This window comes from Callorhinchus milii, unplaced genomic scaffold, assembly GCF_018977255.1.
Source record: "Callorhinchus milii isolate IMCB2004 unplaced genomic scaffold, IMCB_Cmil_1.0 Scaffold26, whole genome shotgun sequence".
NCBI lineage: Eukaryota > Metazoa > Chordata > Chondrichthyes > Chimaeriformes > Callorhinchidae > Callorhinchus > Callorhinchus milii.
Window position 1 is genome coordinate 7038218 of NW_024704767.1, and position 16753 is coordinate 7054970.

Here is a 16753-nt window from a genome sequence, read left to right on the forward strand (position 1 = left end):
TATATTCTGTATAGTGGAAATTTTATTCCAACTGTTTCCTGATTTGATGTGGAGAAATATAAAATAGAATTTGTTTTAAAGCTTTATATAAAACTGCTATATTTAAAACTGCCTTATAAGCATATATTAGATACTTTCATTTGAGAGCTACAATTGGACTAATAGGCACCAAATGAATTGTATACAAAAGGGCTGTGTAGGTTATTTCAAATCAGCAGGTTTTAAACATTAAAATGACCGAAAGATACAAGTAACAGATATTTCTGTTAATAATAAACTCAGTAATTGATATAATGTCATCACTTTGAAAAGTTTCAGTCCTATTTATAACATTTTTGATTATATGATAATTGAGTGAAAACATATCTCCTAAAATGTTGTCAGTAAATTCCAGAAAACAAAAAACTAACAATTATCATTCTTTCGTATTTCAACAGGGAAGCAGAAGATATCCTGAGGGATAAAGATATTGGTTACTTTCTCATTCGCTTGAGTGACAGAGCAATTGGCTATATATTATCATACAGGTAGGTTCTGGATATCTTAAAACTATATTAGACGCATTTTCAGCTCATGCATTACGACACTGAAAAAAAAATGAATATACCTTTATTGCTGTAATATCAAACCTAACCAACTAAAATATATTTCTGAAATTTTTTTAAGAGGAAGTTAAATATTTTTATCTGCTTATCTGCGCTCACGCAAGTGTGTGTCATTGTTTGCATCTAATTTCTTGTTATCCTGTCTCTCCCTTTTTGACTTTACTGTTTCCTTTTACTACTTTATTTCCATTTGACTAATTTTCTACCGCTTCTAAACTGATGACTGACTTTTTCTAACATTAGAATGAGATGGTCTGACACCCAGATTCCTGGTAGCTCAGGAAATGGTGTGTTCAATGGGGGTTGGGGTGGGTGGTGGGGGGTGAAGACAGTGCTTTAAGACAAAAAAAATTGCTAACAACATTCATATCGCATGTTTGCAAGTGTTAGTTGTATGGCAATGGTTGGACAAGTCTAAACTGGTATTTGTTTAACTTTAGGGGCAGTGATCGGTGTCGTCATTTCGTCATCCAACAGTTGAGGAATGGAAGGTATCTTGTTGCTGGTGGCTCTCAGTCTCACGAGAGTCTAACAGCCTTGATAAACTACTACAAGATTGAGACCATTCAGCCGTTTGGCGAAGTCCTCACAGAATCCTGCAGACAGGTAGGGTTTGTTATCACAGATTAACTGCTCATTCTCGGTTTGGCTCTGTCTTTTTCTGCACAACTTGTAAAGCTATTTTCATAGGAACTTGAAAAATACTGGGGGAACAATACTTATAGGAGCTTTGCCCATTCTGATTCCCTTTTTGGCTTTTGTCCGGAATAATAGTATCTGTATTTTTCTACCTGTAACCAGCTTGTAATGGTGTTCATTACTTGGGTAAGGTGAATGGTAATGTGTGTTAAGGTGACAGAAGTGAAAACCTCAGGGAGAGGAAGCTTTTTTTAAAAAAAAATGACCTTTGTCATCATTGCGTTGTAATAAAGTATTTCATATGTAATGGATTATACAAGCCTCTTCAGACATACCTCTGCTCCATGATGGAAATAATCTTTTAGTGAGTAATTTAACCGTTGTTTTCATCAATGATAATATCACTGAGCTATTTATTCCTCATCATCACCAGTCCACTTGCCAAAATTACCTCCAACCCCCACATTATACAGTTACACATCATTCTCGCCTCCTCTATCCACCCCCGCTCTTCCCCACTCAGTTTCTAAATAATAGGTCAGCACAGTAGATCTCTGTTAAAAATGACACAAAATTTCTTTAAGAAATACCTGCATCCTCGAGCAGTCTGAATCCATTTCTTAATTGTTTGCATTTTTATCCAAAACCAGTGAATGACAGCTAGATAAAAGACTCTGATTAAAATGAGTTTTTCCCTTTTTGAATAATTATTTTGTTTCTGAACGTAATCTCACTCTGTGTTACAGTATAACAGCAACGACCTGTATGACCAGATTGCTATCAGTCCTTCAAAGAACTTGTATTCAGGAGACTTAGATTGCAAAAGCAATGCAGTCCGAAGACAAGCATATCAAAGTCACGCACAGACTGAGGAAGGTCACCGAAAACCACCTGCAGTCCCTCCAAAAACTAAGAAGAGACTGCCAGAGAGAAGACTGAATCATTCATTGGAAAGCATGCCCTCCAACAGTGAGGTAAGTGCTCTATCAGTCTGCATTGTGTGAATTATATTTGAGCTAGGATTGAATTGGTTGCAATTGCTCCTCTGTTGGCTCGGTTGACAAATGATAAAGACTTTTATCATTCCATATGAGGTTGAGCATTCTCAGTTCACTTTAGATTGCACCTGACATCTTTATATTACTTGGTTACTTTGAATTGTACTGAATCTGGATGCCCGAATTGGGAAATCTTTCCTTTTCCTTCCCAGCATTAAGATTCCTCTCTTTGTTGAGGACACACATTCCAAAATCAAAGTCTTTCTTAAAAAAAACAAAACACAGAAATACAAAAAGAGTGAATTTTTAACTAAATTACAATTCTTTGGACGGGTCTAAATTTACTTTTGGTATTGTTTGCACAGCTTTCAATGCTTAACTTGTTACATGAGTTGTATAGCGAGCTTTACCATTTGTTGATACGATGTCAAAGGGATACTTTAGCTACATGGAGGCTGATGTTCTGAATCTCAAGATAAAATTGGGATATGTCTTAAGACTCTTCAACTGAAATAAGTGAAACAGCACAAAAGAGACAATTCACAACCAATTTGTCAATATTGTTTCCTGGAAAAATGTTTAATCTGTAAAGAAGAATTATGCCCACAAGGTATGCAATCACTACACTTTATAGTATATCCTATAAAGCGCTTTGTAACATCTTTCCAACGTGAAGGCACTATATCAAGTGTAAGAATTATTATTATTTTTATTATCAATCTCACAAAAATATTAATCTACTTTTAAGGATTCTGATATCGCACCACCTTTGCCAACTAGAACAAACCTGGCCTTTGAGGTAGATGTTCAAGACCAATTTATGTTCACATCCGTTAAACCCCAAACCAAGGAAAAGCCACTGAAATCAAGGTCGACTGAAGATATCCCATTCAAAGAAACTTTAAGAAATCCTCTCTACAGCGGAGAAACAAACACCAGAAATCAATCTTTCAACAAGAAAATGAACCCGCAGTCACAGGTGAAAAGCAGTATAATTCCGAACACCCAGCCAATATATAGTCAAGCATTTGAGCCAAAACAAATCAAATCGGCATCAGTTTGTGTGTACTCTGAGCTGGACTTGAAACATTGCAGAAGTATTTCAGCGCCCACCGAAGTCGAAAACAATTATGCCACAATCTCACCCCCTGTTGAACACATGAGACATCCCCTGGAACGCAAGCATCTGAGTTTGGGGACGCCACCAACCACACCACCTCGCTTGTCTCCCATCTTAAATAACAGAGCCAGATCTTCCCCACCTCCTGAATCAACACTACCACAGAAACATGGAGTGAACCAGCAGCTTCTGCATAATTTTCAACCTGTTTTACATCGACATCCTGGTCACTTTGATGATCCAGTGTATGCAAAGGAGCCAAATGAAGTGCTTTATGCAACATCCCTTGGTGTGACACACCAGAAGAAATATAACACATATGAACAGATTCCTGAGGGATTCTCAAAGCATTTTCAGGCAAAGGCAACGACTGCTGACAAGGTAATGACTGGTCTGAAATGCTAATCAGCATGTTAGTCACTCACAAATCCGAAAAGGTGCTTTAAAACTCCCTAAATATTGACCGAAAGGTCAGGAAAACAGGAAAGGAGAAAGATTGTTTTAGGGAAGCTGGAAATGGATGATTTAGAATTTACAATAGGTTATTGATAATAACTTTTTTATTAATTTGTTCTGAAAAAGATACGCAGGTTAGTAACATTGCAGTTACCTAATAAACTATAGTACAGCATAACTATTGTCATTTGTAAACACAAACTACTGTATGAAGCTGGAAGCTAGTGTAAGCATGGGGTCACAGTGGAATATGCACAAAGCAGCCTCTCCTACAGTGGGCACAACGTGCCCTCAGATTGGGTGTCATTGACACAATTGATAATCCAAATCAATAAAGGTAATAGGAGGAGAATGTGGGAGGGTTCTTTGTCCGAGACTGGTCCTGGATATCCCCCTCTTTTACATTTTACATGAAGATATTTACATGGATAGATATTTGTTAGGTCAGAGTATCAAGGGATATGGGACAAGGACGAATGATTGAACTTGAGGTACTGATCAGCCATGATCTTGTAGAATGACGGAACAGGCTTGAGGGGCTGCATGGCCTACTCCTGTTTCTGTGCTTTTGAATATTTTCACTCATAACCATTTCCCTTTTATCTTCCACAGGATGAAAAATGGAAAAGATGCTTTCAAGATCGAAAACACAAATGAAAGAAGAAAACTGCTGCATGCATCACATTCCTGAGATAAGCTTGTGGCATTGTGAATTATGCGGCCACCTGTGATGTATCTTCTACAACCCATTGGTCTCCGGGAAATTTCCCCGATGAACACAACACTATGCTGGAAATGAATCCAGTGCTTTAAAGACTTTTACATATGGACATCTCTCCGTGGCTCTACTCTAGTCTACTGTTTCATCTGATGGTAGCTTTTAATTCCTTTGTGTCTTTTATAAAAATGTATCACTAATTAGAATACACACCACTAGCCAATATTTTATCAATTTTCTATTCTTAACGTATAGAGATTATATTAGGCCCTCTAAAACTTCAGTCTGGTTTGGATACTCTAAAGCACAGTGATGGGTTTCCACATGTGTCAGACACTCGGCTGACCAAAAAAAATTAAGATGACACTAGGATTGGCACTATTTATCATAATATTCATTCATTACATTTTCACTTAAAAAGACAAAATAGTGTAAATTTCTCCCCAAGCAATGTGCCACCTTTCGTTCAAAGGACAGATGAGCTGTTGCCAGGCTCCTGCCGGTATTGCCCTTAACCAGCTACAAATGAGGTGTATGTGGACAACCTGGAGTAGGTCTCCCTCTCCTTCTCCCATCTTCTCTGCAAGGTATTGCTCAGCCTTTGTTCAATGACTGAAATGAGAATGGGAATGCACATGCTTATGACCTCCATGGTGCCACAGTGCACTGCAATGCTACTGCTTGCGTCAATGACATTAAACAGCAGCAATTAATTTTAATAACACTGGAGAAATAGCATCGAGGAAACTTCACAGTCTAGTCTTCTCTTTCTAAGGCATAAGCGGAAAACCTGCTCATTAGATGACTTGTAATCTGAACACCTAGTAAGGAAAATGATGTGGTTGAATCAGATTGATTTCTAAGAATGGCAATCGTTCGATGCATCTTGCCTTTAGAAATCTCTATTTTTAGTCATTTAGTACATATTAAACCTCAGCAATTGTGCTGGAAGCAAAGCTGAGATATTTATTTTCGAAAGTAGTTTCTTCGGAAGGAAACAAGTTTTTTTTTGTATTCATCTTTAAGAGATTCTAAATATTCTATTTTAATTATTCACATGTATTCTACTTTTTGCAACATTGGAAAATTTGATTATTTTTCTCTCTTTGAACTGTGAGGATTTTCAAGATTTTCGGGGTGGGTGAAGGGAATTGATTTCCAAATTGTTGAACAATAAGCAACGTGGGATTGTGAAAGGGAGCTTGTGAGCATTGCACAGAGCAGTCACAGCAGAGAGCTGATTTGGCTTTTCTGTACATAAAGATGGAATTGCTATTATTAGAGAGTTAATTGAATGCCGCTCATTGTGCAATGATATAAATGCAGCTAACATCCCCTGACATGAGCCACATCACTGTATCCTGCCTTGAGAACACCAATGGAAAGCTATGCAACTGGCATTGCAATGGAGAGATTTAAACCTAATACAGAAAGTACAGTCCTTTAAAAAGTGTAAATATACGTATTAAAAAAACTGTTTATGATGAAACTCCTTGAAAAAAAAGCTGGACAAAGCTAAGATCTTTTAGAATTTTCATGTGTATTAAGTTCAGTTTATTCCTGCTCTGTATTTATATAATTGTGTGTATCTATTGTATGGATCCAAGCCTCTGTATTGTGTGATGGATGCCTTAGCGTGAGTACAACTGAGAAAAGGAAATAAATATTTTAAGCTACTTCAATTTTGAATGACACTTAACTATTTGGGAGGGGAATGTTCCTTACTTGAATGAATACATTTAAAATTTGTTTTACTTGCTGCCTGCCACACTTTGTGCAAGATCCACTTTAAACATTTGTGAGAACACCTTAGCAGTACTGCTGTGCCATGCAAAGCAGCACCATCCAAGGCAGATCTCATTACCGTCATGAATCAAATCCAGGGTGAAATAATTACTTATCTATTAATATATACTTTATTCAAAGCATAAACCTCAAAGCTAGACTATGCATGGGCAGGTTGTATTAATACAGTACTTACCAATAAAGAGAAATTTCCGTGCATATTTGAAATTTTTGGTAGTTTGGTTTAGCTAACTTAAATGTTGTGATGGGTTTTAACATTTGGCATGTGCTGGGCTGAGATTAATAATAAAAATTAATAATAATCCTTACATATTCCTCAGCACCTACGGAAATCCTCCCAACACAAAAGGTGCTATATAAATGCAAATAAACCTTAGGATGTCCTCCCGACACGAAAGATGCTATATAAATGAAATTTGTTGTTGTTGTTACATTTGATATAGCACCTTTTTACGTCGAAAGTACATTTCAAAGTGCTTCAGAGGATATCCTGTAAAGTGAAGGCGAACAAAGTGGCTGACATTGAGTTAACGCCCGTAGAAGATGTAAGAAATGATCAGACTCACACAGTTCAATTTGGTGTCATTGTAAGTTAAATGTGTTTGTACAAGTACAGAAACTGGCTTTGAATTTTATTGCCTAGGCCCTTTATCAATGACTTTCCCCTCCATTATCTGTGATGTGCAGTCACATAAGCCCTAATTGCTTCACAGCACAACCTTATCAGTCAATATCAAGTGGCTCAATCAGTATCAGCTGACATAACTAGAAGCATAGCTTAGACCTTGGAATGTTCTCATCACCCTGGTCTGAAATACTCCAAGAGCCACTTTACAGGATATTGTGTGTTTGATATAAGGCTTTGGCCTTTGAAAGACATCTGTGCACTCTCAGCAAAATATATATTTTAAGGGGCACTTTGTATGATAAAGTGGTTGTTTTGCCTCGAGCATTCATGACATTTTTCACAATTTGTGTCATGTTATCTTTTGCTCTTTGTTATTCCCTAAAAACGAAAAGGACGTACTTCTGCTTTGACTTGAGTTATTATCCAAAATTTTGATACAGACCTATTCTGATGTTGGGAATGAGGAACATTGCTGGGACAGATGAGGAGGCTTTAGACAGGACAAGTTCATCAGTGGCACAAACATCAACACTTATAATAATGTATTATAATGCTCACCTTTATCCTCTGACTCAATAAAGCACATTTCTAATGGCGCCACTGTTTCTTTCAATATTTATTATTAAGATTATTATTGTTATTATTATTAAATTTCCTTATTTTTTGTGGAACATAGATGCCTAAAATTACAATTCTCCAGATCGATTTGTGTGCAGTTGCACAAGAAACATTCAGGTTGTTTCAATCTGTTTCAATAAACTGTAGCCAAGGACTTAGCTCTCTTATCGGATTACCTTCTTCATAACTCAAATTGTCACCATTTTCTTGAATTTGAGGATATCCAGTATCTGCAGTTTTAATGGAAATTAACAATTAAATTCCAAAATAAGCATTCTCACAGATTAGACAGAATATTTTTGCTGCCAAACCTGATAGTCTAATGTTATATCTCAGCCAAGTGAATCAATCTTGCAGCTTTAAAAGCCATTTTGCTAGAAAACAATACTTGCCCTATTACAAGGAATCTGACCTATATCATAATACCTGGACTGCATGAAGTTGCTTCAGTGGTATCTGTTCCAGGGAGGAGATGGACAGTTTTCAGAGAAGCTCCATTGAGGTCATTCGCATTGGGTTCATAATTCTGTCATTCTCCAGCACTTGCATTATAAAACAATGGGAGTTCATTAGATTATACACTGTGTTCAAGCAGCCCCTACCTAGGTTTAAGAAGTACTGAATCACCATGATGAAAGTAAGTGGTTATAAAAATGTTTAATTGCACGGGACAATAAGATATGAAAACACAGAAAGACAATTGTGTTTTTCTTGAATCCTCGAACTATGAGCCGAGCTTGTTATGTGAATTACTGTAAGGAGTTTCTTTCAGAGAGAGAGATACATTTTATCTTTTGATTAGATTTCCTATCTTCCTTTACCATCTCATACCATGTCTTTGTGAAAAGAAATGTCATTCCATTAAAAGGTTGCGATCATACACTTGACGATTACAAATATTACAAGATGGTTGTGAGTAAGAAAGAGATTGTCACTGGTAATAACATTAACAATGGGTTGCCAATAAAAAGTCAATGTTCAGTGTTATTGAGTATTAACTGAAAGAGGATTGCTGTGGGTGATTGTGCATCTGCACATATACACATAGAGAGATATGAGAGGATAATATAACTGAAAGTGATTACGAGGCAGTGCAGCTATTTAGGGGTTCAGTTTATCTAATGTCAACAAGAACAAAAATGATCTTCTAAGACCCAAAATTACAACTTTGATTTCAATGAAGAAGATATTCTCAGATCTGAGATTATTGATCTTATGGAAGTGGCTCTCATTATAGACACTCATGGGTAGTGAGCTCTGTCACTGCTGACTGGTTATACTAACAAATAAGTCTTAATAGTCACTTCAATTTATTAAACAAAAATCCATAACTATTACCAGGAAATAAAAATGAGTAAATATACAGTTATATAGTTCTACATTCTAAAATATACACATCACCAACAACTTGGATTTATATAGCGCCTTCCACGCTGGATGGCATCTCAGAGCGTTTTACAGTAACGGATCCCGGGACCGAGCCGGGGGGAGTGGGAGGAAGGTGACCAAAGATGCGGTCGAAAAGAAAGGTCTTCAGCAGAGACCTGAAAACGGGAAGGGAGGGAGTGAGACGAAGGGAGTGAGGAAGGCAGTTCCAGAGCCCGGGCATAGTGGCTGAAGGCACGGCCGCCGAGGGTGGAGCGGAGGACTCGGGGGACAAGGAGGAGGCCAGACCCGGAGGAACGAAGGCAACGGGTACTGTTTTGAGGAGAGAGGAGGTCAGAGAGGTCGGGGGGGTGCAGAGACTTGAATACAAGGGTGAGGATCTTAAAATCGATCCTCTTTGGGACAGGCAGCCAGTGCAGTCTGGCGAGGAGGGCGTTGGAGTAGTCCAGCCGAGGGATGACAAAGGCATGGACCAGCGTTTCAGCGGCTTTTGGGGAGAGGTATTGGTGGAGATGAGCAATGCGTCGGAGGTGGTAGAAGGTGGTGCTGGTGAGGGACCAGATGTGGGGGAGGAAGGTTAATTGGGGTCGAATCTGACGCCTAGGTTGTGTACGGGTTCGTAGAGTTTTAGGGGGAGTTCGGGTAGGTGGAGGAGGTGAGAGCGATGAGACTTTAGACGTTGATTAGAGCCAAAGAGTATGGCTTCCGTCTTGTCAATGTTCAGCTGAAGGAAGTTTGCGCTCATCCAGCTCCTGAGATCTGACAGGCAGGCTGACAGAACATCAGGGGACTGGGGGTCGCAAAGAGAGGTGGAAAAATAGAGTTGGGTGTCATCTGCATACATGTTGAAATGTATCCCATGTCTACGGATGACATCCCCAAGAGGAAGCACGTAGATCAGAAAGAGGAGGGGGCCAAGGATGGATCCTTGGGGTACCCCGCAGGTAACCGGGTGAGAACGGGAGGAGAAGCCATTTGTGCAGATGTACTGCTGGTGGTTTGTGAGGTAGGACTTGAACCAGGCGAGTGCGGTCCCACTGAGGTGGATGACGGAGGAAAGGCAGCGGAGGAGGCTGGCGTGATCGACTGTGTCGAACGTGGCGGAGAGGTCCAGGAGGACAAGGAGGCAGAGGGAGCCCTGGTCACAGATAGAGAGGATGTCGTTTGTGACTTTCACAAGTGCAGTGTCTGTACTGTGGGCAGAAACTGGACTGGAGGGGTTTGAAGAGGAAGTGGGAGGAGAGGTGTGCGCTAAGTTGGTTGGCAACGATGCGTTCTAGAACTTTTGAGAGGAGGGGCAGGTTAGAAATGGGGCGGTAGTGGTTGGGGTTTTAGGGATCTAGGGAGGGTTTTTTCAGGAGGGGGGTGATGACAGCAGTTTTGAGGGAGGCAGGGACTGATCCGGAGGAGAGGGACTGGTTGATGACGTCAGCCAGTAGTGGGCAGAGGAGGGCGGGGCTGGGTGACCAGTAAGTTGGTGGGGAGGGGTCGAGGCAGCAGGTGGTGGGTTTCATGGAGGTGATGGTGGGTGAGAGGGAGGGAGAGATGGGGAGGAAGGAATGTAGAATGGGGGTGGTGGTAGGAGCAGATGATGGGGAGGGTGAGGGGGACAGAGAGGGCGTGGTGGTTGGTGACAGGAGGCAGGTGGATGAGGCTGCCTGGCGGATGTTAAGTATTTTAGAAGAAAAGAAGTCCATGACCTCCTCGCACTTGGCATTTGATATGAAGATTGAGGAGGCCTGAGGGTGGGCACGGAGGAGGTAGTGGGTGGTGGAAAAAAGGATTTTAGGGTTGTGTTTAGCCTCCAAGATGATGTTGGAGTAGAAGCCGTTTTTGCACATGTCAAAGAACGGCAGTAGCTTGGAGATGCTCGGGCCATAGTTGGCGGTAAACTGTCAGGCCAGTTTTCCACCATCTGCACTCAAGCAGCCAGGTTTGGATTTTTTGGCGGGGGAGATGGTTGTTGTACCAGGGGAATCGGGTGGGTTTGGAGATGGCCCTGGATTTCAGGGGCACGAAGGAGTTGAAGGTGGAGGAGAGGTGATCATGGAGCAGTTGGACGGCTGCTTCAGGATCACCGTGGGCGGAGGGCCAGAGGGGTAGGATGTTTGATGATGAGAGGGCCTTTGTGAGGCTATCAAGCTGAGACCAGCATTTGAATTCAACCATCACTTTTAATATGTGCAGAAAAAAATAAGGCACATTTGTAACAGTGGTACTCGGTAAAGCCCAGCTCAATGGGTAGCACTCTCACCTCTGAGTCAGAAAGTTGTGGGTTTAAGCCCCTCATCGGACTTTGAGCTTGTAGCTCAGGCTGACACTCCAGTATTGGTGGTTACTATTCATATTTAACGCCTGTCTGTCTGTCACCTTCAGAACTTTACAGGTTCCAGGGATAACAAACACTTATTCTGAAACAATCAACAATTAAATTGGCTGAGATTGTAAGTCATTGGAGGGTAATGTAGATGATTATCTACTCTAAAAAGCTCACCATTTGAGGTTTAAATAATTTCAATTGAAAAGAAAATGTCTTTCTTAATTTGCCTGTTCAGTGGAATATATCCACCCTCATATAAAAACCAAGTAAGTTCTGACAATGTTATTCTTTTGGAGAAGTTTCTAATATATCCAGCCACCTCTCTATTCAATACTGAGTTAAAGTCAATATTGGGATTGCTAATAGAATGACATCTATATCAGAGACATATCTTAAATCTACGTAGTTCAGAACTGTGAGCAAGAGGGACTAGTCTATCAGAGTCTATTGAAAAATCAACCCCCATTACAATTTAATTACAAACGTTCAACAGATTGCAATAATAATAATAAGGAGAAATCCTCTTTGTTGGCCTTATATATTTACTTCAGCCTGCGTATCTGGAGGTATACTGAAAACATCTTTCAATTTATAAATAGGGATTTCAATTTACAAATTATAATTGCGTTCCTTAATGCAACAACAACAATTGCATTTGTGTAGCACCTTTCATGTAGGGAGGAGTACAAGCTGCAGAGTTCTGGATGATCTGCAGCTTGTGGAGGGACGAGTTAACATAATGCAAGTTATGTCATTGTTATGGTTTCTGTGAGTTAATCAATTATATTATGGAATTTCTGTAGTATCAGCCTGATTACAGATATTTAGTAATAAATTGTTGAACGCATATTGTGTGACAAGGTATAAAGTACATTTTGTTCATATTGATTCTTTCCAGTGGTCAACATGATCAATAAATACAATATGCATGGGATCTGCTGTTATCCTTTCTAAACAAATTATAGTGCATTTCAAATCTTGTGTAACAAACCAATTTTGTTACCTGTAAAACAGCAAATAAAAACAGAGCATGCTGAAAACAACTAATATGGAAAAATGTGACAATCAAATCATCCACTGGCGAGGATGAATGGTGAGGTGGATAATTATCTGCATCGAAAGGCACTTCATTTGAGGTTAACACAGTTCAATTCAAATAAGACGATTCAATTATGGGAGTCTGTTGTACGTGGCTGTATATCATGAAACTCATCATTACCCCCTTCTTCCAATTGTATATCAATACAGAATAACACAAACAACGTAACTCTTCTCAAAGTGGCGATAATCTAAATAAACCTCATTTATTGATTATCCTAACCACTCAATGTGTTGTAGAAAGCAACAATATTTAATCTATGATGTATCTTTCATGGGACAAACTAGTCTGATCATTATCCTGTTTGCAGTACCCACAAGTCTGTATATTAAACTGTTTTTTTGTGCCAAACTACAGCTGCCATTTTGCTGTAGGTAATGCACACAGACATCTATATTTTATGTTGTATGTGATAACCTCCAGCCTGTACCTATACTGTGTGCAATACACACTAGTCTATACATCATGCTGTTCATGCCACACACCAGTATATACATTATGCTGCTTGTTTCTGTGTTACACAGTTTGTGTATCACCCTGTATGTAAAATATTGATGGTTTGGATAACAATGCTAAAATTGCAACCTTGCAATAACAAACAGCAAATGCAAAACAAGTTTGGTCAACAAAAATTTCGAGATAGTATCTCAGCAGTATTCTACTCATATGCAAAGATTCTTTGCACAATGAACATATTGCCTATTTTTTGAATAACTATATGCCCACGTATTACACTCGAACCAGAATTTGTGATCTTGCTTTCAAACAAGGAAGAACCCCTTCCTGAAACATTAACCAATTGCACTTGGCAAGTAACAATTACAGTAAAACCTCCTTCCCACACACATTAAACAAATGGACCTTGCCTCAATAAACAGAGATTAGCAAAAGAAAATATCATTTGTTTTGCAGTCATACAGTTGGGATAATTGTCAGATGAGTAAATAAACAGGTGATGAGAAAGGGATTTGTTTTTGTCAAAAGATGAAATAAATTAAAAACTAGTACTTTAGTTTTGTCTATGAACTTGAATCGAGGAATATGTTCTTTCAATTAAAGTCATTTGTAATTAACGGCAAATGATATTCTCTTTGTACTTTTGAGGGCAATACAATCATAACCCTCACCCTGATCTGTTGGGTGTATGATAGCAATAGGATAGACAGAGCAATCCAAGAACACACCAGACCTATTCATTTGCTTTCAATTATTTATTAAGACAACAAGCAACAGAAAAGTCTTATATACAAAATATACCCCGAAACTTTGAACCAGTTAAGGCCCTGGAGGGAAAAAGAACAGTGGACATCAGTTGTTTACACTTAAGAGCAACAAAGAATAAAAATAACAGAATTTTAAAACAAACATTGCAGAACTGGATTCCTCAATGACTGAGAATATGTACAAGCCGTTAATGTCAGAGCCCTTCCATCGACTGTATTACAGTTATATGATTGTCATCATGCTCCAGCACCTACCAGCACTGGAATATAAAAATGAGAAAGCGGTTTGCAGCATGTGAAAAGAAGGTCACACTCATGCATTTTATGATCCAAATTGCATAGCTGTTAAAGAAACAGTCTTTAGTTTGTCCTTGATGCTGGTGCTGGGCTTTGTTTCATCTTCAGCTACACAGCCAATTAGAAAACCATCGATCCAAACACCTACCAGCGTCGCAATAACATTACAAGCGTGGGTTACCGAAGGCTGACCTGACTACACAAAATAAAAATCGATGCGTTCCTGCAATACATCCAGTCAGAATTGCTTCACTGTACTGTAGCTCAGTTATAACAGGAAATATAAAAAGAGGAACGATACTTCAAGTTTTTAAAGAGCTGTCAGACAATTCATTAAACAATATCTGTAAAGAGAAGCATCAAAATTGTTCGAAATGCTTTCAGGATGAGATTGTTTAGATGATCTGCCATTCAGTAACTGACCTTGAGGGAGTGTTACTGTCTGAGATGTCTACAGCAAGCAGTTGCAAAACTGTGTAGAGATGCTTTGTTGCAACACAAACAAAAGGCTAAGCATCACTACCTTAATGTGGAATACCGGCAAGAGGTTTTAGCCCGAGGATGTCTGTGCTTCCTTGAAGATGTATTACCTGTAGCTTTGAGTTTCATTGCGATTCTTCGCTGATGGTGGCAAAGATTTGCATTCTGTAATAAATTTCTAAAGTAGAATAAAGTACAAGAAATCAGCAGATTTTTTAAATCAACATCCACTCCACAAATGAAGGTTGATCACCATTTTGGTATCTTGTACAATCCAGAGTTGTTTGTCAAATCAATGGTCTGTTAGCCAACAGTAAACATGATTAACCCAACAGCAATCCAGCCGGATGACTGGTGCCAGTCAGTCAAACAGACGTGGGGAAAAAAATAGCGAGCTGTTTTTCTCCAGTTCAACAGGTTTGAAGTTAGACAACTCTTGTATCCATGCACAACAGGTGCAAAACATTACGTTGTCAAAAGGCAGAAGCCTCATTTTCACTTGTATCCATTTCATCCAAATGGGTTCTTCAGATCCTGATATGGAAAGTGCTGTGCAAATGGAATACAAAAACAAATGTAAAAGAGAAGCAGAAAGAGATCAAATGTTAAAATTATTTTGTAATTTTGTTCCTTCTGGGAAAATAGAAGTTTTTTTCACAATTATTTCATGCTTTCATCATTGGAAAACTGTTGACTTTCTTTTCCTACTTTGTTGGGGATTTTTATTGCATAGTTTGTAATTCACATCCTCCTGACAACAATAACATTGAGTTTTTTTTCAGGCCTCTTCCCTCTCAAAAGAGTAATGAAACATTCACAAAAAATCTACTTACTTTTATTACGAGCATTTGCAGAATTACAGCTGGTCTCAAAAATATTTCCAATAAAACAATGCTGATATAATTTTTGCCTGAAGGTGTTTTAGAAATTAAGCAGAGAAAAAGATGATGTAACTATTCCACCGCAAACTACTAGTTGTCTCCCTCCACACCTTTAGTCATTTCTGGGATCTCAGGGGCATGAATAAAGCCTCTGAAACTCAGAAAATGACAGCCCAAGATAGACCAACCAGTCACTGTGAAGCACATTTTGTAGAAACATAATGTGCTAAGAATAAAGTTTCTACCTAAAAATTTGATATAGTTGAAAAATAATTTCCTGTAAATGTGCAAGGATAAGTTCACCATTGAGCCCAGCCTATCTTGCAGCATCTCTTTAATAGTGTATGTCTAATTCCCAATAGGAGCACTATGCCAGCTCTGTCATTGCCTCATTTGTCAGTTAAAGTATTACAGGTCAGTTTGGGGCAGGAATTAGCTTCAGTTTCTGAAATGATTTATTAAGCAATTTCCTAGAATACTGTTACAATTCAGCCTCGCAGACTGAACAGGTGAGTCAATGCCAAGCCTGCTAATGCCACCATTAAGCTTTTCACATGGTCCCAGAGTCATAACGTGAGCAAGGACTACCACTCAGCTTGATACAATGGAAAATACTGAAGTTAGCAAATGCCCTTGCTGCTTCTGCAAGTTCTGCACTCACAGTCACTACCTCTGCTTTGTGATGGGACAATGTTTACCATAAGCTCATATGTTTCAATGCTACTGCCAATCTGTATAGTAGACTGCAAATAGAAACATGAATAAAATGTTTCTGTCATGGTATTAAAGGGTCCTACACAATCCTTAAATGAGCCACAACAATGGTCTAGTACTCTGAGAAAGTCTAGTAGCCTGCGTGAAAGGCACTGTATAAATGCAAGTCTTGTTCATTCTGACTTGCAAGAACAAATCTCCCACCTGAGACCTTTCTCTTTATTAAATGGTCGACAACAACGACTTTAAAGTCAATCTTACAATTTTGTTTAGAGGGAATATGAAAGATGCCTGAAAAGGGGAAATATTAAAGTGTATTAATTGAAGTGTATTAAGTGAAGGGGCGAGCAGGAAAGAGGGACTATTGTCATGTGAAAAAAAGTGCGCAGAGTTGACAGCCCAAATGGCCTGTTTCTATGCTGTAACAGCTATAATTCAACAATGTACTGGAGCTCCAATGCTACGGGTAACTCGGTAGTAAAACATACACGAGAACTAACTTGCACTGGAGATTACTGCTGACCTTATAATTCAGATCTTTTGAGCAGTGCCATCAGCGGGCGACCGGTGGTACTGCAGTCTGATCATTTGAAAGCACCACATCCTGTTCATTTTGCGGAAGCATTGAACGAGAAAACCTGCGAGAACTGCACCCTTACATGATCGTCCTTTCCAACTTGTCTTTGACAACTTGTCATTTGCACACATCACCTAACTGCATCTCTTCTTGCTTTCGAACATCTCTGTTCCTTCCCTTTTGAGAGG

General features: G+C 39.1%; 2 protein-coding genes across 2 annotated transcripts in view; one reads left to right on the forward strand and one right to left on the reverse strand.

Moving 5' to 3' along the window:
* The first annotated feature begins 849 nt into the window (after positions 1-849).
* LOC103188081 lies at positions 850-4838 on the forward strand. The gene is made up of 5 exons (XM_042344029.1): positions 850-857; positions 1046-1211; positions 1991-2218; positions 2991-3743; positions 4431-4838. Exons 1-5 carry the CDS (start codon positions 850-852, stop codon positions 4473-4475), a joined length of 1200 nt encoding a protein of 399 aa, XP_042199963.1. The 3' UTR covers positions 4476-4838.
* Positions 4839-14774: 9936 nt separating this feature from the next.
* Positions 14775-16753, reverse strand: part of cib2 (calcium and integrin binding family member 2) — a 31679-nt gene continuing 29700 nt past the window's right edge. Inside the window, exon 6 of the mRNA XM_007907941.2 lies at positions 14775-14942. Coding sequence (XP_007906132.1) covers positions 14921-14942 — 22 coding nt within the window. The 3' untranslated portion in view covers positions 14775-14920. The remainder of the gene's footprint in view (positions 14943-16753) is intronic.

What these genes read in the sequence shown, in the direction of transcription:
- LOC103188081 (XM_042344029.1), top strand. An exon ending in TCACAGAATCCTGCAGACAG is followed by an intron (nt 1,212 to 1,990) that starts GTAGGGTTTGTT and finishes TCTGTGTTACAG; the next exon opens with TATAACAGCAACGACCTGTA. An exon ending in AGGCAACGACTGCTGACAAG is followed by an intron (nt 3,744 to 4,430) that starts GTAATGACTGGT and finishes TATCTTCCACAG; the next exon opens with GATGAAAAATGGAAAAGATG.